This window comes from Xiphophorus hellerii, chromosome 10 (genome assembly GCF_003331165.1).
Source record: "Xiphophorus hellerii strain 12219 chromosome 10, Xiphophorus_hellerii-4.1, whole genome shotgun sequence".
Lineage (NCBI taxonomy): Eukaryota > Metazoa > Chordata > Actinopteri > Cyprinodontiformes > Poeciliidae > Xiphophorus > Xiphophorus hellerii.
In genome coordinates, this window is record NC_045681.1 from 14,278,055 (window position 1) to 14,299,974 (window position 21,920).

The following is a 21,920-nucleotide window of genomic DNA, read 5'->3' on the forward strand; positions in this document are numbered from 1 at the left end:
ATCATTACTAGATTGCCAATAAGTGTAGTGGATGGTGAATTTGAATTTAGAAGCTCTCAGAAGTTTACTTCACTTAATATGAAGGTTTTGATTGGCTGTCTGGACTGGACTGCGCTTTGTTGAGCATGAGACATTTTTTTACCCCAAAACACAGCACCATTCTACCTTCCATGACTTCCATCACTTCAGAATCAACATCAGATTTTCTGCACATCATTGCCTTTTTGTTTTCAGAAAAAGTGCATGTTTAGTCAAACATCAGATTTTTGATTGATGCAAATAAATAAGTAAGAAATTAAGTTATACTTGTATCCTAGTAAGATCAAACTTTTCAGATTTTATATTTTTGTGGTATAACTTTAGCCATGCATCATCTGTCTCACATAATTAAATGAAAAACTCCATCAGTGGATGGTGATAATAGCCACAACTGTAGTGGATCACTTTCATAACGTATGTCCTGAGTGCAATAACTTGGATGTTTATTGAAAATCTAATATAAAAATGGGAAGTTTATGTTGTAAACTACAGACCAAGTGTTTTTTGAAACTGTGTAATTGGAATCTCCCCATTAGCTCCATTAAGCTAATTGGCTTGCCCACTGGTTCATGCACTAATCATCATCCAACCACGAATCAATGGAGATTGCTGTGAAATATTTGGGATTAAGATGATGTGTATTTGTTCTACTTTATTTTCTGCAACAGCACATAGATATTTCATGTAATTTAGAATACATGAATCATAAAAAAATATACTAAGTCCCTAAAGATCAGAGCTACTCCATTAGCTAATGTATGGCTTTCCAAACTAAAATACTAGTTGGGTTAATGGTACTTTTATATAAAAAAAGGTTCCAAACAACAAAAAGCATAAATCAAAAGTGCTCAATTTTCTGTTCTTAATAAATTATCTCAATATGTTATTTCATCTTCCTAATCCCCCTTCCTAAGCGGAGGACTCTGCCGAAGTTGAATAGGACAGTCCTTATTTAATGAACCTCCCAAACAGTGGGAGAAAAACAGACACATAGCATATGTAGGCCACTGATGCAAGTAACAAACCACCTATGAGCATCTAGCATGCTTTTTTAGTCCATAGCACTCTGAGTATGGAAACATCTGGAATTTTTCAGTAATTTTCAGGTTGTATAAAAGAGCATATAATTAAGATAAATACAGGTATTTATAGATTTTATGTCCCCACTGTCTAAATGTGGTATCCATCCATCCTTACATACATGTGTGGCTTCACCACACAGTTTAAAGCCTGATGATGTGTCATGATTCATTTTTGTTACAAATCCAGCTGCTTAACAAGATGATGAGCCAAACAGCAATTAGCAAATTCATGAACTTTCCTCATAGTGTCTAAACAGGAAGAGTTCTAACTTTAACGAAGGAGTTCTCATATTGTGTTCCTCTGAAACTTTACACTCCTTTCTGTTACCATTATGCCTTGTGTCATTATGGGCTGTGCAGCTTTTTTCCCTTCATTTTCACCCCTTATTCTATTTCATGCATTACATTAGCTCTGAATCTCACATTAACTCCTCAGGTTCACAGTTGGAACTATTATCCATCACTGTCATCATCAAAACCACGTCTGTGATGTTGTAACCATCATTCCACCACCAAATGTTTATTTAATGGCAGCTCTGTGCAGATATCTGCATTAAGTTTGGCTTCTACAAAGATGCTGCTTAAACCTAGAAATGTTCATATTACAAATTATGTTTTACACTGCACTTTGGAAAAAATAAAATATTTACTTTCCATTTTGCCTCAATCAAATTCTTCAAAACGTAAATTCTAATGCATATTTTTATGGTTTCATTAGATTGTTGCTTTTCAGTGAAAGGCAAGGTGATAGTATTATTAATTCAGCTGTATATTTCTGACATGTCTCCTGCTAGGCCTGTGATAGTGGAGATCCCACATTTTGCCTCAATGCGGGGCCAAGAGAGAGAGTTGATCCTACTGCGCAGTGAGAATGGAGAATCCTGGAAGGAACATTTGTACGACTGCAAGACCAGCGACCTCAATCAGCTCCTCAACGGGATGGATGAAGGTGACGCTAACCCAACTCATTTTATACTTATATATCCTACCCTATTTTGTCTGTTTCTATGATATATAAAACAGGGTTAGGTTATAAAACAACAGTCCAACCTTTGAACTTGAAATTCAATCCATTATTTAGCCAACCTCTTCATAGTTTTAACTAGGTAAATACTGTTAACCTACTACTACCTTCATAGTATTAACTAAGTTAACTAAGAACGACCTTTAGTCTTTGCAGACTCAATCAGTTTGCACATGTTGAAACGTTTTGCCCATTCTTCTTTGCTAATTAGCTCACACCAAGTTTGATTGGCTGGAGAATATCTGTGAACATAAATGTTTAATTCTTGTTAGATGTTGTCGGTATTAGGTATGGACTTTGCTTTTCAATGCTTTGACATGAAACCATTCCACTGTACCACTGGCTCTATACTTAGCGTCATTGTCTTGCTGGAAGATCAACATCCTCCACATTCTAAAGTTTTCCGCAGCCTCTACCAGGTTTCCATTCATGATTTCCTCGTATTTAGCTCCATCCATCTTCTAATCGACTCTGACCAGCTTCCTTGTCATTGCTAAACCATGCTGTAGAGAAAGTTTTGGATGGTTTGTTCGGTGTGCAATTCTGTTTTTTTCCCATTCATATAGTGTTTTCTAAGGTGAAAAGTTAGATTTTGGTTTTCTGTTATCTGATCTCTTTTTTCACATATTTGCTGTGTCCCCTTTGTGATATGTGCCAAAGTGCAAATAAGACTTCTACGACTTTTGTCTCGCAACTCTTACATGAAGGACAAATTTATGTAGTGCACAACTAATAGTCTTGTCAACAGATTTTTCAACTTGACCTGGGGATCTCTGCAGCTCTGCAGTACAGTTTCCATGGGTCTCTTGTCTGCTTCTCTGATGAATGTACTTCTTTAAATTTATTTGGACGTTTGTCCTTATAGGTTTGCAGTAGTGTCCTACTCATTCTTAGGCTATGTACAAACAGCAGGCAGATATGACCCACATCCAAATTTGTTACTCAGATGCAACTCATATCCATGTCAGCTCTCATTTCTGAATAATTTTAATATCCATCCATAGGCAGTGGCATTCATTATTGCTTAAATAGTGCGCAGCTGTGTGAGATCTACGCTCTTCTTATACACATGGGTTGCATTACAGCTCAGTTGATGGATTCTGTGTGATGCTTGGGATACTAATTTATTGACTAAATACATTTATGTAACCCTTAAATTTCTCCATAACTTTCTCCCTAACCTGCCTGCCTGTCCTTGATATTTCTGTTGCTGATTGTACACTAATGATCTCTAACAAACGTCTATATAACAGCCGGATTTATACTAAAATTGTAGTAAATACACAATGTGCTTATTCTTTTTACTAATAGGTGACATTTGAGAGCAGTTGATTATGTTAGACTTTATTTAGAAGCATTAGGATAAAACATGCATTGGAAAATGTATACATACTTTTCCTTCTACGTCAGCATTATGCACTACTGTGTTTGTTGATCGCAAAAAGTGTCAGAGTACATTACTGTTGTGCTTTTAACATTAACTTTGTGGAAACGTTCCACGAGTGCAGAGATCATTGCGAGACACCTGGGAGTGATCTTCTACAACATGAACACTTTCCTCATAGAATTGGACAGTCCTGAGGAGCTGGAGCAGAAGAGGATCTGCCGTATCATCACCAAGGACTTCCCTCAGTATTTTGCTGTGGTGTCCCGGGTCAGACAGGAGACCCATCAGATGGGGCCAGAGGGTGGGACTCTCAACAGCCGGAGCATCCCATTAGTTCAGGCTTCCTTCCCTGAGGGGGCGCTGACAAAGAAAATTAAAGTTGGATTGCAGGTATAGATTTAAAGCTTCTCATGTCTGTTGGTGCTTTTCTTTGAAGTGTTACAATGTATCAATAAAATTCAAAGCAATGTAAATATTTCAAATTTAACTTCACAAAAGACACATCCCTCAATCGCCATTGTGTCTTTTCTGCTAGGCCCAGCCAATTCCTGAGGACACTGTAAAGAAAATCCTTGGTAACCGAGCAACCTTCAGCCCCATTGTTACTGTGGAGCCCAGAAGGAGGAAGTTCCACAAGCCCATCACCATGACGATCCCTGTACCGCCACTCTCAGGGGAAGGGCTTACTAACGGTTACAAAGGAGACAGTACACCCTGCCTCCGCCTCCTCTGTAGCATAACAGGTGAGTTCTGGTATTCTGTAGGTCTTTTTTGCTGTCAAGTAAATAAAAAGACAGGGTCACTTTTTACTCTACACAAACACAAACATTCGAAGCAAGTATTGGGGTTAGTTATGTGTTAATGAGTTGTTGTAACACCCAGGGCAGACTATTTGCTATGGGCATGAAAATACCAGACCTGAAAGAATATAGGGGTTTTTTCATAACCCTTGGCTTTTCCTTCCATGTAAAATCTCAGTAAAATACACAGAAGTCTTTTGATTGTTAGATGACAAAATGTAAAAAATAAAATAAAAATAAAAGTTCAAAGCATCAAATCATATGGATACATTTGCAGAATGCCATCAGTTTAAAGAAACGTTGCAGTTTTTTTGTTGTTGTTTATATCTTTTAAATAACTTGTTTACCTTTTGATTTTAAATTACTCATATTAAGTGCAAAATTGTATCTGTATGCAGGCGGAACATCTCCAGCGCAGTGGGAGGACATCACTGGAACAACCCCCCTCACATTTGTTAATGATTGCGTTTCTTTCACTACCAATGTCTCTGCGAGGTGAGACATACCAGACAAACACCACAAATGGTTATTTATTCATAAATGTATGACGCTTCTATCAGTTTCTGTATTTTTTTTTTCTCTTTGCAGGTTCTGGTTAGCAGACTGCCACCAGATCCCAGAGACAGTAAGCTTGGCCACTCAACTCTACAGAGAGCTGATCTGTGTGCCCTATATGGCCAAGTTTGTTGTGTTTGCTAAAATGAATGACCCAGTGGAGTCCAGCCTTAGGTGCTTCTGCATGACAGACGACAAGGTGGACAAAACCCTGGAGCAGCAGGAGAACTTTGAGGAGGTGGCAAGGAGCAAAGACATAGAGGTACACAGTTTAATTGCATCTTCTTATTTTAGTGTCTGCTCTTCTCTTCAGAGTCAAGAACCTTTTGGGAAAAAAAAAAGACAAAATAATGTAAAACTTAGATTTTTTTTCAGGACTAGCTAAAGATTTGATTTGCAAAATAATTTCAAATAGTTTGCATTCTCTGGTAGAATAATTCAACGCATAAAGTGTATTTTAAGTTATAAAAACTAAAAATATATATATTTTTTTTCTTTTTTCACTACTGTTAAATTATTGCTAGATCTTCTTATTTCTTAATTAGGAAAGCAATTTTTTGTCTTTTTTTCTTGATTCATACTTATTTCAGGTCCTCGAGGGAAGGCCCATCTTTGTGGATTGTTATGGAAACTTGGCTCCGCTGACCAAAGCTGGTCAACAGTTAGTTCTTAACTTCTACGCCTTCAAGGAAAACCGTTTGCCCTTCTGTGTTAAGGTAATCAAACAATACCCATTCTTTGATACTGATATTGAGGAGAAAGAATAATATGTATGTATTTATACTGTGCCTTGCAAACCACTTTGTCACCCTAAGTGATATTTTTCACCTTCATGTTGATGTAAAAGACTCATTGCCATTCTTGTCATCTTTAAATAATAACTGACACAATCAGTTATTATTTAAAGAGCAATTTTTATTTTTTGACAGTGCATGGTTGAGTTGAATTATTTTCATTTTCTGGTTATTTTAGACTAAAACTAGAATTTGTGTTGGAAATGTCACTCAAAAATAAGAATAGAACAGCCCTGTAAGGGAGCAAGTTTTTTTTTTCTTTTACACCACTGCAAGTGTACAGTACTAACATACATGCTATTAGTTTAAGAAATCTGCAACAGAGCAAAGAACTGAAAGTAATATTTAGAGATTCAATTTTCTCCCTACAGGTTAGAGATCCCAGTCAGGAGCCATGTGGTCGCCTCACTTTCCTTAAAGAGTGTAGGTCAACCAAAGGCCTACCACAGACTGCCGTGTGCAATCTGAACATCACGCTTCCTGCGGTGAAAAAGGTAAGGCAGTGGGAACTCTCCATTCTGTTTTCACATTCATAACCACACTCATGGTTAGGGTGTTTTTCGGCCCCATGGTACAGATTGATGAAAGACGGAGGTAGAATTTTGGCAAACCTGCTGCCACGGTGTCTTTTATCTGTTTAAAGCTTCTCTCTCTGTTTTAGTCACTGGTTATCTCTGCAGTGGATTCGTGTCATTGGCTGTTTTATTTTGATTCTTTCTGCCCTTTGATTTGGATCCCTTTGGCTGAGAGCTCGTGTGCTTTACATTTTTATTTATATTTTATTTTTGGGCTGTTTTTGGGCTTGATTCATTTGCTGTTATTGCTTCTGGATGTTGGCGCTTTGTTTGCATATGATTTCTTTTCTGTGTGCGTTTTTATTTTGTTTGGTTTTGCTGAAGTGGCTTCACTTCTGCATTTAAGCTTCTGTCAATCACTCCTTTTTCACTCCCTGATGTTTCTTTTCCCCCTGCTTTCCATTATGTTACTCCCCCTGTTTCTGCAATGCATCTTGGGAACCAGGAATCGGAGTCAGATGCCGAGGACGAGGTAAACCACACGTTCCCCACCATGTGCTGTCCTCTGCACCAGATCAGTGGCGGGCCCTGCTCTGCTCCTTTATGCCTTTTTTTTTTTTTACCATGTTTTGCAAGGGGCATTACCAGCTTTCCCTGTCCATGGCCCCATCTAGCTGCACAGTTTTGCATGATATATGGTAGCTTTGTCAGAAACCCCCCCCCAAAACCTCATCTCTTAAATCCATCCATGTTCCCTTGCACACTCCAGTATGAGATAAAACTGGCTCTGCAGGATTTATGAACTTCCCAAATTTGACTTTTGCAAAATTAGGAACTAGTGTTTGAGAGATTTTAAACTTATTGTGACTAAATTGGTTAGTTTATTATACTCACATCAAACATAGCTAACAGCATAGTTATAGATTGGTGAATTTATAAATATAAATTAACACAGACTGCAAGGTTTGGTTTAGTGTTATAATTTAAAGGTGCTCATTTTGTAGCAATTTGCAGTATAGGGTAACCTAAAACTGATAGGATTTTGTGTTGTTTGCTATTGTTGCAGACTGAAAAGCCAGATCGACGTCATACCTTTGCATCCCTAGCCTTACGTAAGCGCTACAGCTATCTGACTGAGCCTGCACAGAGTGAGTTTGACTTCGTCACTAACAAACCCCTTTGAGTTTAAAATTTTGCAAAGCATATTGGATTGATAAGTGTGCAGAGGTTTAATTAACTTGTAAAATGAGTGAGCATTGTGTAGAAATGATGTTCTTATTGTGACAAACTTTCTCATTCCACATATGACACGTACTGTTCATGTGCTTGTTCACAACATGGTATATATTTTTGCATGAGTGATTTCTAAGTTTTGTGTGCTGTGCTTGCCCACATTGTGAAGTGTGCGCCTTTCGAGTTTCAACGGCTGTGTTATGGAAGTTTAAATTCTGCAAAATTTTACTTTAACTTACAAAGAAGAATTATCCTTTTGGATGGAAGTCAAAGTAAAATTCTGTTTGTGTTTCATTTGTGCTCTTGGTTTTTTTTTTTAAAGCTCTTCTTTTGGCTTTGTGGCAATGTTTTAGCTTAGTTTGGTACAAGAATGCATGCTGGAGGTCTTGAGTTATTGTTTTTGTTTTCCCAGGCTCTGCTTGTCACAGGTTTGATGCTGCATGACAAAATGGGCTAAAGTTGGAGTCTTGGACAGCACATTTTGTCTTTTTTTATTTACAAAAGATAAAGGAAAATGGGAAGTTCTGCAGCTCTTTGCTTTATTTTATCATAACGTTTAAACTGCCTGTGAAAAAGACTGTCCTTTTTGGGCCAAACAGATAAAAGGCACTATAAAAAGTGGTCTTAATTTCAAGCCAGAGACAACATGCTGGTATTAAAATGTTTGAAGTCCAAAGAGAGAAGTTGTTTTTTGTGTTTATCCTCTTGCATTTGTCCCGCCATTATTTTGTCTCCCAGCTGTCAATCTATGCCATCGTCTTTGCAAATTTACTTTGCTGCTTTATGTGCTTTGTTGAGTTTATTTCCTCCATTCTTGCTGCTGTTGTTGGACTTGGGTTCTGGTCATTTTCTCCCTTTGCCCAGTTGTACCTTTGCATTTGTAATCATTTAATATGTCAGATATGAAATGATGCTGTCTAACACAGGATGTGTTGCAGCAACCTTGTATCAGCTTTAACCTATCAGAGGGATGTTTTCATACCTACTTTGGCCATGCAAAGAAGTTTTTTTATATATTATTCTCTAAGTCTAGTGCAGGGACATGTATTTGACTCCAGAAATAATTTCTACCAATTGGAAGTCATGTCTTTATAGTGGTCATATTTAATGTGGCAACAAGCACAATCTCAGATCTCAACTAACATTAGTGAAAATAGAGAATATTACTTTATTTGTGGTTAATAATGCAATTTAATATTTTTCAAAATCAGACATATATGACCTCAGTAAATAAAAGTGTTGTTTTCAAATAATTATTTTATCAATTTAGGGCAAAAAATCTATTATTTAAAATTCCTAATAGAATTCTAACATAAACTGATATCCCATGGTTTACTGACATGGGTTTGACACGATTTCTTTACTGTATAAGATTGAAGTTGGATGACAAAAATGTAAATTGTTGGGTATGAAATGATATTAAGACTTGGCAAAGGGGTGAAATGACCTGGAGCCGGTTTAGTCATTACCTAAACCGTGACCACACAAGAACACTGTTTCTTTTTGTAGCTCCATTTTTAGTCGTTTCTTAAATGTCTTACTCAGCAATTAAAAACTGCAGTTTATCCCTTCCTATTACTACAACAGTCTCACTGACCAACTCTTCCTCCTCTGGTGTTGTCTTTTTTTCCCTCTTATTTTTTTCTTCCCCAACATATATCTCTTTTCTTTCTGCTCTTTTCCATTCTGTTGATTATTTTCTACACCATCCCGTTTGTTATCATTTTTCTCTAAATTCACCTGAAGAAACAGCAGTTGAACGAAGTGCAGCAACAAGAACACTGCCTTCTGGTCACCCTCACAAACCTGTCTTTCCAACCAGACCTTACCCACCATGGTCGACTGCTCCTATTACCGTCCCTGGCCAAACAAGGCCCATCGGAGTGGGGGGTCTCCTCGCCTCTGCCGATCCACCGGCAGGCTCACCAGCTAGTTCTCCATTAAAATCTGCCTGGCCCCTCTCAACACCTTCACCTGCATGTCCCACAACTATAAGAGCAACCTTGGGTGTTTCACCCCCAGCACCCGCCTTGTCATCCCCAGTTAAATCGATCAGCGACGTACCATCATCCCCCATCAGGTCTTATAGGAATGTGCCTTCACCAATTAAAACTGTTGTCCAGCAGGGACCATACCCCATTCACGGGTCTGCCATCCTTGCAACATCTGGAAGTAAACCTGCCACAGATCCTGCATCAATTAAAAATCTTGCTCTGGCTTATGCATCAAGGACCCCTCTCCATTCTTCAGTACCAAATGCTTCTTTATCTGAGAGGTCATCAGCTGCTACTGCTTCTGTCACAGCACCGAAATCCCTGTACAACCGCTACAGTTCCAATCTACCTTTTAAATCTGCCCTTGTGACAACAGCTGCTTCAGAAGTCACCAACCTTTCTCCTGTTAAAAGCATCTCCAGTCTCTCATCTCTAAAGACGTCTGTTGACTCAACAGTCACATCCCGAGGAGGGAGGACATCCATGTCGTCCATGTCCTCAACCGGTCAGACAACCATTGCTTCCTCAGAATTTTCCATGATGAACGGATCAGTCTCACCTGTTAAATACCCATCGTCCTCCTCTACCCCATCCTCGCCTACTTCACGTCTTCTCTCAGAGAGAAGCAACAGTCTTCAGGAGAGGATCCAAGCCACCACCCAGGCAGCAACATCTGGTGTCAGTGCAGCCATAAATGAAGCTTTAGACTCATACTCAGTCTCAGGGTATGGCACGCTTAGGTCATTGTCATCTTCGCGCAGATCTGCAACAGCAACCTCTGCTTATGGTTCTCTAAGATCTGCATCTGCCAGCCCAAGTCCAGCTGTCTCCTCAAATACAATGACTGTCCCTGTTTATTCACTTGTCAATGTCCTCCCTGACACCCCTGTAAAACCAGGGCCTGGGTCTCTCAAAATGGCACTGCCTGATTCTCCTCGTACCTCATCCACCTCTTCTTCAACTTTCCCTTCATGTGTTACTGGAACAAAACTGAAATCACAATTAAAATCTCCTCCATTTATAACACCACCAATCATCCATCCAACTGCAACCTCCAATCAGGAGATACTCAAAGACGTAGCAGATATGAAACAGGATTTAATTAGAATGACGGCTATTCTCCAGACAGACACACAAATGGCCGCTAAGACTGTACAAACATCAAACACTGGCACACCTAAAGAGTCTAAGTTAGAAGATCAAGAACCACACACACTAGTTGAGAAAGTCAAAAAAGATTTAGTCAAAGTCAGTGAGATACTACAAAAGGATATCATGACTGAAGATAAGACAATTTCAGGTAATGAGACAAGTTCAGAAGAGGAATGGCAGGAATTTTCCAGAGATGAGATCGAGGAGGCACAACGAAGTGCTCTCCGAGACTGTTACTCTCCATTTGATGAAAACACTCTTTTTAAGCACCAGTCGTTGCCAAGCAGAGAGTTAGAATTAAGTAAAGTGGTAGATTACTTAACAAATGACATTGGTGCAAGTTCTCTGTCGAAAATGGCACAGTTGAAAAGTGAGTATGAGGATGAGGTGAAAAAAGATGGGGAGGAGAAACAAAAACGAGTGCTCAAACCATCCATGACCATACAAGAGCACAAACTCAAAATGCCTCCTCCAGTTTCAGGCATGATCAGATCTCCCTCAGAGAAGGATTTAAGCAAGCTTGCTGAGTCATACCAAGGGTCAGACACAATCTTGGAATCTCCCGAGGAGCTGTCTCATGAGCAAGATAAAAGTCCCCTCTCAGACAGCGGGTTTGAGACGAGAAGTGAAAAGACGCCTTCTGCTCCTCAAAGTGCAGAAAGCACAGGCCCCAAACCTTTATTTACAGATTCCCCAATCCCCCCTTGTGTAACTGAGACCAGAACTGAGGTTGTCCACATCAGGAGCTATGAGCAGCCAGACGATCTTTCTGAGCCTGGAGTCATGGAGGAAGCTGCATCTGCTTTACCTCTTTTAGAGCCAGAAAGTTCATCATCAAAAGCTTTACAGATGAAAATACCAGAAGATGATGCCTTAATGAACACAAGCATGTGTCTTAAAGAGGAAACCCATATCACTACCACAACCCGTATGGTGTATCACAAGCCTCAACTGACTGATGGCGCAGAAATGATAGAGGAAGCCATGTCAGTCAGAGACATTATGAAAGCTTTTCAGTCAGGACGAGACCCATCTAAAGAACTGGCAGGCCTCTTTGAACACAAAGCTAGCCAAGAGTCTGTCAAAGGTGATGAACTCACCCCAAGGTTTCTAGAACGAGACATTAAATCCAAACCCAAAGTTGAGAGGATAATTGAAGTTCATATTGAAAAGGGCCACAGCACAACAGACCCAACTGAGGTTATTATCAGAGAAACAAAGAAACACCCTGAGCTTTATGTCTACAAAAGTGACCGTGGAATAAAGGAGCTTACTGATTATGATGAGGCCCAACAGGAAGAAGAGGAGCTTAATGTTGAAGAATCTTTGCCCTCCTTCCTAGAAACATCTCGTGTTAACACTCCAGTGTCACAAGAAGAGGACAGTCGTCCAAGTTCTGCCCAACTCATAGGAGATGATTCATATAAAGCTCTAAAACTATTAAGCCAACACTCCATAGAATATTGTGATGATGAATTATCTGAAGTTCGAGGAGAATCATATAAGTTTGCTGAGAAAATGCTTCTCTCCGAAAAAATTGAAACATCATTGCAGTCTTATTCAGACACAGAGGATTCTACAACGACTGCAGACAAAAATCGCCACCTAGCTCCTGAGGAGAGTGGTAGGTTTGAGGGCACAAATCAAGGCAAAGGAAGCCCAAAAAGAGAGTTTGTTTCTAAGTCATCGAAAGATGGGTCCTCTAAATCAGGCAAATTCCTGCACAAAGATGAACCTTCTCAGTTTGACAAGGTGACAGTGCTCCATTACTCAACAGAACCAGGCAGTCCAAAACATGCGGTTTGGATGAGATTTACTGAAGACAAACATGATAGAAGTAGGGACAAACTACTTTATGAAGATCGAGTAGATCAAACAGTGAAGGAGGCTGAAGAAAAACTCAGTGAGGTATCTCAGTTTTTCCGTGATAAAACAGAGAAGCTTAACGATGAGCTACAGTCTCCGGAGAAAAAGCCAGTTAGACGATTGAAGGAGCCTAGATCCTGGCCTAACTCTACCTGCAGCAGCCCAGAAAAAACACAACAGAAACCTAAAGCAGGGGATGAGTTGTTTAGTAAAACCAAACTTAAGGAACCTTCAGTTGGTAAATTTGTTAGCAGCTCTCCAGTAGTAGAAAAGAAAAGCTCTAGCTTACCAAGCAGTCCTCAGAAAAGTGTCAACTCTTGTACTACTCAAGATAAAATCAAACAAGAATTAAAGACCTGTGTGTCTGAACCCTCTTCTCCAGCTCATGTCACTTCAACATCAAAGGTCAGTGCAGTGAGGATGAAGTTTGAATCCGCTGCTCAGAAGGTCAGTCAAAGTCAGTCCAGTCCTACTAAAATTCCTCCACCGGTACAACCAAAACCATCAGTAAAGAAACTACAGGAAAGCAAACTACCTGTTTACCAGTTTGGCTCTGGAGGAAAATCCTCAAAAGTATCTGAACCATCAGAAGAAAATGTCCAAGAAAAGAATGAGAAAGACAAAGCAAATAGCAAGCCTGACCCAATACCCACATCTAAAATTCCCAAAGCAGACAAGCTTCCAAACAAAAACTTAATTGAGCCCCCTCGTGACATTTGTGAAACTAAGACTGATAAAGTAGCCCCTAAAGGTAAAGATAATCAGTTTAGTGTGACCCAGGAAATTAAGGAAAGTAATAAAAGCTACACTGCTAGAATGTCTGTTGTTTTTGACAATGATGCTAAAAAATACCAGCAAACCACTAAAAGTGTGTCATCTACTAAAGATGTAAAACCTGAACTGCCCCAAAAGGATTCAGAGGAACCAATAAACAAAAACCTTAGAAAAAAGACAGAATCCCAGATTCCTGTAAGAACCACAACCCCCTGTTTAGATAACAACCTTACTAAGAAACAAACAACAACAAAGCCCTCACAGATACCTACACTATCTAAACCTAAAAGCCCAGAGACAGGCCCAGCAAAAACAGATTTAACCTTTGAGATTCTTGACAATTCACCAAAAGATTCCAACTCCAATAATCTTCCCAGCCCCAGAGAAATACTGGAGAAAGTAATAGCTCCTCCAGTTGTAACAACCAAAGAGAACTTCAAAGGCATCAAAACATTGCCTGTTTATGTCCAGGTTGGCAGACAGGCAGAGAGGGAGGCTAAGGGAGCACTGTACACAGTAAAACAGAAATCAAGCTCTGCAATTAGTCCCATAAGCCCAGAAGATGATACATTAGAGCAAGTTTCTTTCATAGACAGCTCAGGGAAAAGCCCTCTTACACCAGAAACCCCCAGCTCTGAAGAAGTCAGCTATGACCTCACGTGCAAAACTCCTGATGGCTTTATGGAATTCATTTCAGGCAAGCCAAGCCCTATCATGGAGGTATCTGAGGACTCAGAGGAAGATGGTCAAGGAAACACAGTTTTCTCATTTAAAAAGGCAACAATAGAAAGCAAAAATAGTGTTCACGATGCCCAGGCAGACCTTGCTAATGCTAATAAAGAAAAAACAAAAATGAATGACAATCAGCTGGAATTACCTGATAATTTTAAAAAAGAAGAAACCATCAACAATATTCATGGTGATATTAAAGACCGGGAGCAACAAGAAGTGTCAAAAGACAAGGGTATTGCATATATTGAGTTTCCTCCTCCTCCCCCTTTGGATTCAGCTTCAGAAATTTCAGATACAGAGAGAAAGGGCTCTTGTGCCTCTTCAGAGACTGAGACAGAAATGATGGAAGTGAACTTACAAGAAGATCATGACAAGCATCTGACCGAACCAGTTATACGTATACAACCCCCTACTCCAGTGCCCCCTAGCACAGATGACAGTCAGTCAAATGCTGAAGAAGATGATGAGTCAATCTTCCAGCCAATTCCTTGTAAAAAAATGACCTCCAATGTTCTTGAAGAAGAGGAAAAGAAAAAAGAGAAAGAGAAAACGTCTAAGTCTAAAAGACATGACAAAAATGGCAACAAAGAACCTGGTGGGACCAATGGTTCGAATGGCTCCACCAATGGTTCCAAAGGTTCCAATGGTAAAGGGGAGGATAATGACTGTGAACAAAATGGAAATGACCAGTCAATAACAGACTGCTCAATAGCCACAACAGCTGAGTTTTCTCATGACACAGATGCCACAGAGATAGACTCTCTCGATGGCTATGAGCTTCAAGATGAGGATGATGGCCTGTGTGAGCAGGCTGATTTACGGCTTTTTGGACTTCCAGACAGTCGTAGAGATGTATGGGCAACAGACACATTTAGGTCTTCCGATCGTTCTTTTCCCCAGACCAAACTGGAAGTTATTGAGGAGGAGAAGACCCCTGAGGAATGCCAGAAAGACATTTTGAAAAAAGATACCTCCACGTGTAATGGAGAGTCTGATGGCGTTAGTAAAGATGGAGCTAAAACCCAGGAACCCTCAGAGAAAGAAGAATTTTCAGACTCTTACTTTAGTTACAAATTAGAAGAGGAGTTCAGTTCGCCTTTTAAGACTGTTGCCACTAAGGGGCTGGACTTTGATCCATGGCCCAGTAAAAGTGGTGAAGGAGAAATTGTTGACATGGGGGGAACAAGGGGAAACAATGGGGAGCCAAAGCCTTATGGACTAGCTGTTGAAGACCAGTCTCAGGCTACGACAGCAGAAACTACACCTGCTCAAACTCCAACGGAGGATAGCACACCGAGTGAACCAAACCCATTCCCCTTCCATGAAGGGAAGATGTTTGAGATGACACGCAGTGGTGCGATTGACATGAGCAAGAGGGACATGGTGGAGGAGAGGCTCCAGTTTTTTCAGATTGGTGAGCATTACTACTCAGCAGGCAAGTACAGGGTCAGGGACTTTGAAAAAGATGCCTCCTCACAATGCAGTAATGAGTTTAATTCTCAGTATACCTTACCAGTCCCTCAAGTCTCCATTCAGACAATGACTGTAGAGATATCCAATGTGTCTGGTTACAGCACATGCAAAGAGTCAGCTTCCAACACCGAACCAAAATTCTCTACTTTTAAAGCAGGTTTAAAGCTTGCATCATCTGATGCTTCAAATAGCACTTCTAAATATACAAGCACTTTTAATTGGAGTAGTGATGATGTTTCAGGAACCACTGCAGATAGATGTTATTGTGCTATACCAGACTATGCAGATTACATTCATTTTAATACATTAAATGTAGCACATAACTCTTTGAGGAAACCGCCATTTGTCATGGATTACTATTCTGACGGCAATATTTGTTCAGACAGACCTAAACAGAACCCAGAAGATGAAAAGACTTGTTACCAAAGCACCGATTGTCCTTCAGCACCTTCACAACAGACTAGCAATCTGCAAACATTGAGCAGCAATACCAGTAGCACTATCCCTGACTCCTATTTAGGTATTTCTCAAGCTGTCAGCATCATGTCCAATTTGTTGTCCTCTGCAAGACCTACACTGCAGGAAGTCAGTGGGACAGAAACCTCTTTAAGCCAGTTAGGGGAACACTATGGGAAAGATGAGACTCTTTTTAATGTAGCAATAGCAAAAACAGAAGCCAAAGGAGTCAAAGGCCATATATTTAGATCCAAGTTGCCCTTGAGGGTGGCTAGCCACAAACTATGCAGCCAAAGGCATCATGAAATAATGGGCATTTCAAAAGAAAATGCTCATGAATTTTCTCTCAGGACACATAAGATGCAACATAAAGTTTGGGAACGATTTGACCCTTTTAAAACTTTATTTCCTAAATCCCGAATCCCTATTTTGAAAGCCATTAAAAACCCTACCAGTTCCCAAAAACATCCACTGGCCAGAAACAATCCTACACTCAGACTTAATAAAAATTTTAATGAGGGAAGAATTCAACCTAAGCACACACACAGGTCATCAAAAGGTAAAAGCAAAAATGAAAACAGTGCAGTAGTCCTAAAGAACTATACAACAAACTCTCTTATTAGTCAAGCAGGCAAATCTTTAAACAAAACCAAATCCAAGGAGGCTGAAGCTATGTTAGCAGGGAAAACTTTGCCCACTGAAGACAAGGAGAGCTGCAGACTCAGTACCACCAGGAACACTTCACTGTCAGAACCATCTATAGCTTCTAGGAGTTCCCGTTCTTCCTGCACCTCTACCTCCACCCCCACCTCCACCACCACATCACCACCACCCACTAGAGATGTCAGTCAGAGGATGAGGACAAGCAGGAGGAAGATTAGGCGGTCACATGGAGGGAAGGAGCGTGAGCAGATGGAGGAAGGGAGTCAGGTTGATCAACCAAACACGACTCCTGTGATGGAGAACGAGACTAGTTTGTAAACTCTTTCTAAACACTTTAAGCACTTTACCTTTCTCTAAAAGATGCATGTAGCTGTTGTGGGTGATCTGTAACGTGACGTAAGTGTAGCTGTCTTCTTCCTGTCCTTCCTGTTATCTGTGTCCTGTGCTGTTTGATGTAGCTGTAGAGCAGAGGTGACCAACAGTAGTCCACTAGACCAAGAGTCCTGTATGTCTTAGATCGTTCTCTAGTCCAGCCTATCAGAATGAAATAACGATTCATTGCCAGGCCCCAGCAGAACTTGACCATATACTTGAGGACATGATTGAATAATTTAAATCCCTAGTGTTGGAGCTAAAACATGCAGGACACTGGCTCTTAAGAATTGTCATTACATACTCTTGATGTAGAGTTAAAGGTATCAACTTCCTTAGATTTGGTTTTACAAAAATGTTGAAGGTGTAAAAAGTGAATTGATCTACCATTTTAGTACCAGTGGTTTGCAGATATATTCAAGAGGCAGAATTAGGAGGACAAATTCCATATTAAATTGGATAACTGCACACTTGCCAGTTTCATTGCACCGCTAGTGATTTCAGTCTTGCATTTCACCAGAAGACACAGCTCTCTTTCACTCCTAATATGTTCCAATCAGTTTGCCTGGTTCCTAGATGGTATTTTGTGGTTTCCTTTTTGAAATCACTTTGAAAACAATACATCAGCTCACAATGGAAGCTTCATAAATGCAAACTGCCATGTATGACCAAATTGAAGCCCTGAGCTGTTTTTATCAGTGAGAGGGAATGTTGCCTGATGCTTAACTGTTTGTTGTGTGTTGTGGCAGAAAACTCTGTAGTGATAAAACTTTCATTACTAATATTATTGAAGAGCAAACATTTATGTCTAAAAGTGATATATATATATATATACTATCTATATATATATATATATATATATATTTCATTTTCTGGTCTCACACATCCTCAAGCTTTTAATTGGACTGATGTTCTGTGTTGCTATTACTTACATTTGGTAAGTAAAAGCATATGGATCTACATCTGGATCCTGAACAGTGAGGCAGAGATCCCCTACACAGTCATTGTTTGTTACATTGCTATCAGAAATGGAGTTGCACAATGGTGAAATGACAGGTAAATGATGCATGGTTTTTAACATTTATAAAGAATAAAAATCTAAAAGTCGTGAAGTGCACTTTTACTCAAATTGAATGTTAGATTTTTTTTTCTTCCCAAAAATAGCCTTGCTTTCATAAAAATGGAAACTTTAAATCAAATGAGGATCTAAAATGAAAAGTTTGAGGAAAGTTTGGCCAGAAAAGTTGAAACTTGAGACAGTGAACATATTTGACACTCTCACAAAACAATATGAGAACAAGTGAGACACAGATTCCCAAATTTTTTTAGATGTTTTAGGGGTCTGAAAAAGTAAACTCTCGGTTCACTTTCCTGCTGAAAGTGAACCGAGAGTTCACTTTCACATTTCCAGAAAGAAACATTTTCCTTCTGTAAATGGTAATGATCTCTTTGAAAGCCATTTTGCTTTTTTTTTTACCATAAGCAACTCATTTGGAGACTGTCATCATTATGTTATGCTGATCGTTTCTATTCTGGCTTTAATCACTCAGGCCCACAGAGTCCCTGTGAGCGAACAGACGTCCGCATGGCGATCGTAGCTGACCATCTCGGCCTCAGCTGGACTGGTGAGTCTGAATTTATCTCGGTTTCTACCTTTGCATCCAGAAATTTGGAGTACAAGAGCGATGAATCAGCTGAACTGAGATCAGGCTTCATTACTGGAGATTTAAAAGTGTTACAGTTTTGCCATCTAGTGGACAGTTAGTGTAATGTTTTGATGACGACTCACTGCAGTGGAATTTACACTGATTAGTCAAAACATTATGACAACTGAGAAGGTTCTTCATTGCCACCAGATAGCTTCAGTCAGGTTTAGTAACATACTTGAGCATCATACTGGGGTGTTGGTGAAATGGAGCTTTGTTGATATAGGGTCAAATCGGTTTACTGGATTTGGAAGACAGATAAATACATCATACACATACCATTAAAATGTGTATGATATATAGCTCTGTATCCTTCATAAGCGTGGGGTGATGCAGTAAGGTAGACCTACCCCTCATCATTGTGGGGTTGCATGTGATTAGTTTCCAGAAATGTTTTGCAGGGTTCAAGACAAGCTGTACTGCTTCCTATCAGCTACTGCTTATAAAATTGATCAGTGTTTACTTAGTTACTACATCCATACATTCAAATGCCTTGCAAGAAACTAAAATATCCTCAAAAGGTTCATTTATTTCAATAGTTTGCAGGTTCAGTTGCGTGATAGTTTTTTTTAAATTAGATTTGCTTCTATCTAATGAAAGCCACAAATTTAGTGAAACGCAAATTTACTTTGATCTGAGAAGAGGAGGTTGAAGCCTGTGTGACAATCCAGTTATTTTCCCAGATGGTTCTGATGGTTCCACTAAAGAAATCTGGCAAATGTAGCCCATGTCCTGGAAAAATGGGTGCGCAGTGGTTCTTGAAAAAGTGTTTCCAGCTGAGGTCCACACCTTACTAAATACTAATATATCAAAATCAGAATATGTCTTTATAAATTAACATCAAAGGCCATTAAAGACAGAAAAACATTTAAATATTTTTAAAAAATATTAGGCATGCATGTGGAGCATGGGCAGTTACACAGCAGATATATTAATATTAATCTAACTTATAAATCATGCTACTTTCACTCTGAGTGTATTTACAAGATAAATATGGCATAAGTTTGTGTATTTTCCTCATGAGCAGTAATAAGGGTGTGGCCTCTGCAGTTCAGTTCAGTCCAAGCCTGGCATCCTGCACTGCAGTACTGCTGCACGCCTGCCTGCCCGTGTGCAGATGGGTGGGACTCTGTCACTGTGTGCACAGCTTAGTTGTCGAGGTGTTTCTGTCTGTCCAGTGTAGAAAATCTATATTTAATGCTTCCTCCTGTCACAGACCTGCAGAGAACACAGTGTTTCAGATTTACAGCATGCAGCACCTCTTTGTGCCTTGCTAGGTTGAGTTGAGTTGTTTTGGCCGTTTAATTAGATTAAAACAGAAAGAATGTGATTTAGGTCTGAACATAGAATCATTAAATAGTTGGTGATATATATATATACTGTATATATATATATATATATATATATATATATATATATATATATATATATATATATATATATATATATATATATATATATATATATATATATATAGTTTAGAATTCAAATGGCATCTCTTTTCGTTCTAATTAGCATTAGCATTAGTCCTGTAATCAACATTTACATTGCACAGCTATTTGGACTCCTGTGACTTCTTTTATCCTGATAAACAGAAATATTGTACATTATGTAATTGATTTAGTGTTGAGATTAATTTTTTGTTTCTAACCTTGAATAATCTTTCTTGGCATTTTCTGCTTTTACAGAGCTGGCCAGGGAGTTGAATTTCTCTGTGGAAGAAATCAATTTCATCAGAGTGGAAAACCCAAATTCCCTGACAGCGCAGAGCTTTATGCTTCTAAAGAAATGGGTGCACAGGGATGGTAAAAATGCCACAAGTAAGCAAAAACTGCGGTGAAGTTCATTTTGCTTTAGATTTGCTGGTTTATAAGTTCTGTCTGCCTAGTTTTCCTGCAATCTGCAGTCTTTGTATTAATAGTTTTATGCAACTAGTAGACAGATGGCAGCCAGATAGGCTAACTTGTTTATGCCACTTTTCCCCCTTTTACTGAGTTTGTCCTTTGAATGGTTAATCAACAATTTTTGAAAATCTGGTTATTTATTTTTCATGTATTTATTATTAATATATTGAACCTGGCAGGTTGACCCCATCCTTTCTCCCCCCATTTCTTATATTTGCACTTCACTAAGCTAACTAAGAGTTTTCAGTAGCCATAGCAGCTTTGCTCTGAACTGAGTCATGAACAGTTTCCTCAGTCACAAGAGTTGTCTTTATGTGGTTGAATCAGACAAATCTATTTTCATTCCAGGTGCGAATGAGATGAAAACCAATAATTCAAACGAAAACCACAATTTGTGGATTGAAACATGACAAACATAACCCATCTATTCCCCTCTCTGTCTCTTTCTCCCCTCCAGCGGATGCTTTAACTGCGGTGCTGACTAAGATCAATCGGTTGGATATTGTGACTTTGCTGGAAGGGCCCATATTTGACTACGGTAACATAACAGGCACACGCTGCTTTGCCGATGATAACGCAGTATTCCCGGATCAGTCCGATGGTAAAGTGTAGCCCACCCTAGCTGAACTATCCTCTCAGTCTATCCCTTCATTCTTCACTTCCTCTTTCAGCTAGATAGTTAGACCTAACGATGCACATAAATACTGAAGCAATCCTGCTGGATCAAACCATTAGGGACCAGCCTAAAATGACCTAGGGCTCCAGTCGGTTATTTGAGGTAGTTTTCTGTAGCTTTAAGACATCTAAGGTGTCTTATATTATCAAGTAGGCTTTTTAGCTTAAAAAAAAAAACGGACAATATGGACAATTTTGAATGTTGAAAAATCTGTACCAGTGAAGACGGTGCATGATTTTTTGTGTGTGTGTTTTTTTCATGGGAAATGCACAACAGCATGATGAAGGAAGTGATCGCTGTCTCTGCCCCATCTGATGAATCTAATGTTTTTATAAAAAGGCATACACATATGAAGCGTATTTCTCAGATGAGGCAGGACACTAGTTACATATATGTGAATATTTGGAACTTTGATACAACACATCTACTTTTAAAGCACATCAAAAACAAGTTCTTCAGAGCAGCATGTTTGCGTTCATGCAGTATGGCGAGTCTTTTTTTTTACTCTCTCTATCTCTATGTTTCTGTCTTTCCTACTAAATAATGAAATGTGGCAGTAATCTCTGGTGTTGTGGGATCCACTGAAGATAATTGCAAAACGTTGATAAAAATTTGCCCCTTTGTTCCATTTTTTGACTTTCCTTTACTGAATTGTATGCTTGACATCACATTTCCTTGTCTTTAGTATTATGTTGCTTTTATTTGCTCAGTACTTTCATTCTG

The 21,920-nt window shown here is 39.3% G+C and overlaps 1 protein-coding gene across 21 annotated transcripts in view; it reads left to right on the top strand.

The window, feature by feature from the left end:
- The window catches only part of LOC116727030 (ankyrin-3-like), a 102,641-nt gene that overhangs the window by 69,424 nt on the left and 11,297 nt on the right, over positions 1 to 21,920 (top strand). For 10 of the 21 annotated variants that reach the window (XM_032574052.1, XM_032574053.1, XM_032574055.1 and 7 more), the window contains 13 exons: positions 1,916 to 2,070; positions 3,711 to 3,922; positions 4,068 to 4,275; positions 4,731 to 4,827; positions 4,921 to 5,149; positions 5,478 to 5,603; positions 6,053 to 6,175; positions 6,702 to 6,728; positions 7,263 to 7,344; positions 9,176 to 15,361; positions 18,462 to 18,536; positions 20,306 to 20,437; positions 20,979 to 21,122. In XM_032574052.1, the coding sequence (XP_032429943.1) occupies positions 1,916 to 2,070; positions 3,711 to 3,922; positions 4,068 to 4,275; positions 4,731 to 4,827; positions 4,921 to 5,149; positions 5,478 to 5,603; positions 6,053 to 6,175; positions 6,702 to 6,728; positions 7,263 to 7,344; positions 9,176 to 15,361; positions 18,462 to 18,536; positions 20,306 to 20,437; positions 20,979 to 21,122 (7,796 nt within the window). The remainder of the gene's footprint in view (positions 1 to 1,915; positions 2,071 to 3,710; positions 3,923 to 4,067; positions 4,276 to 4,730; positions 4,828 to 4,920; positions 5,150 to 5,477; positions 5,604 to 6,052; positions 6,176 to 6,701; positions 6,729 to 7,262; positions 7,345 to 9,175; positions 15,362 to 18,461; positions 18,537 to 20,305; positions 20,438 to 20,978; positions 21,123 to 21,920) is intronic. The other 11 variants (XM_032574064.1, XM_032574066.1, XM_032574067.1 and 8 more) reach the window with 5 other exon arrangements.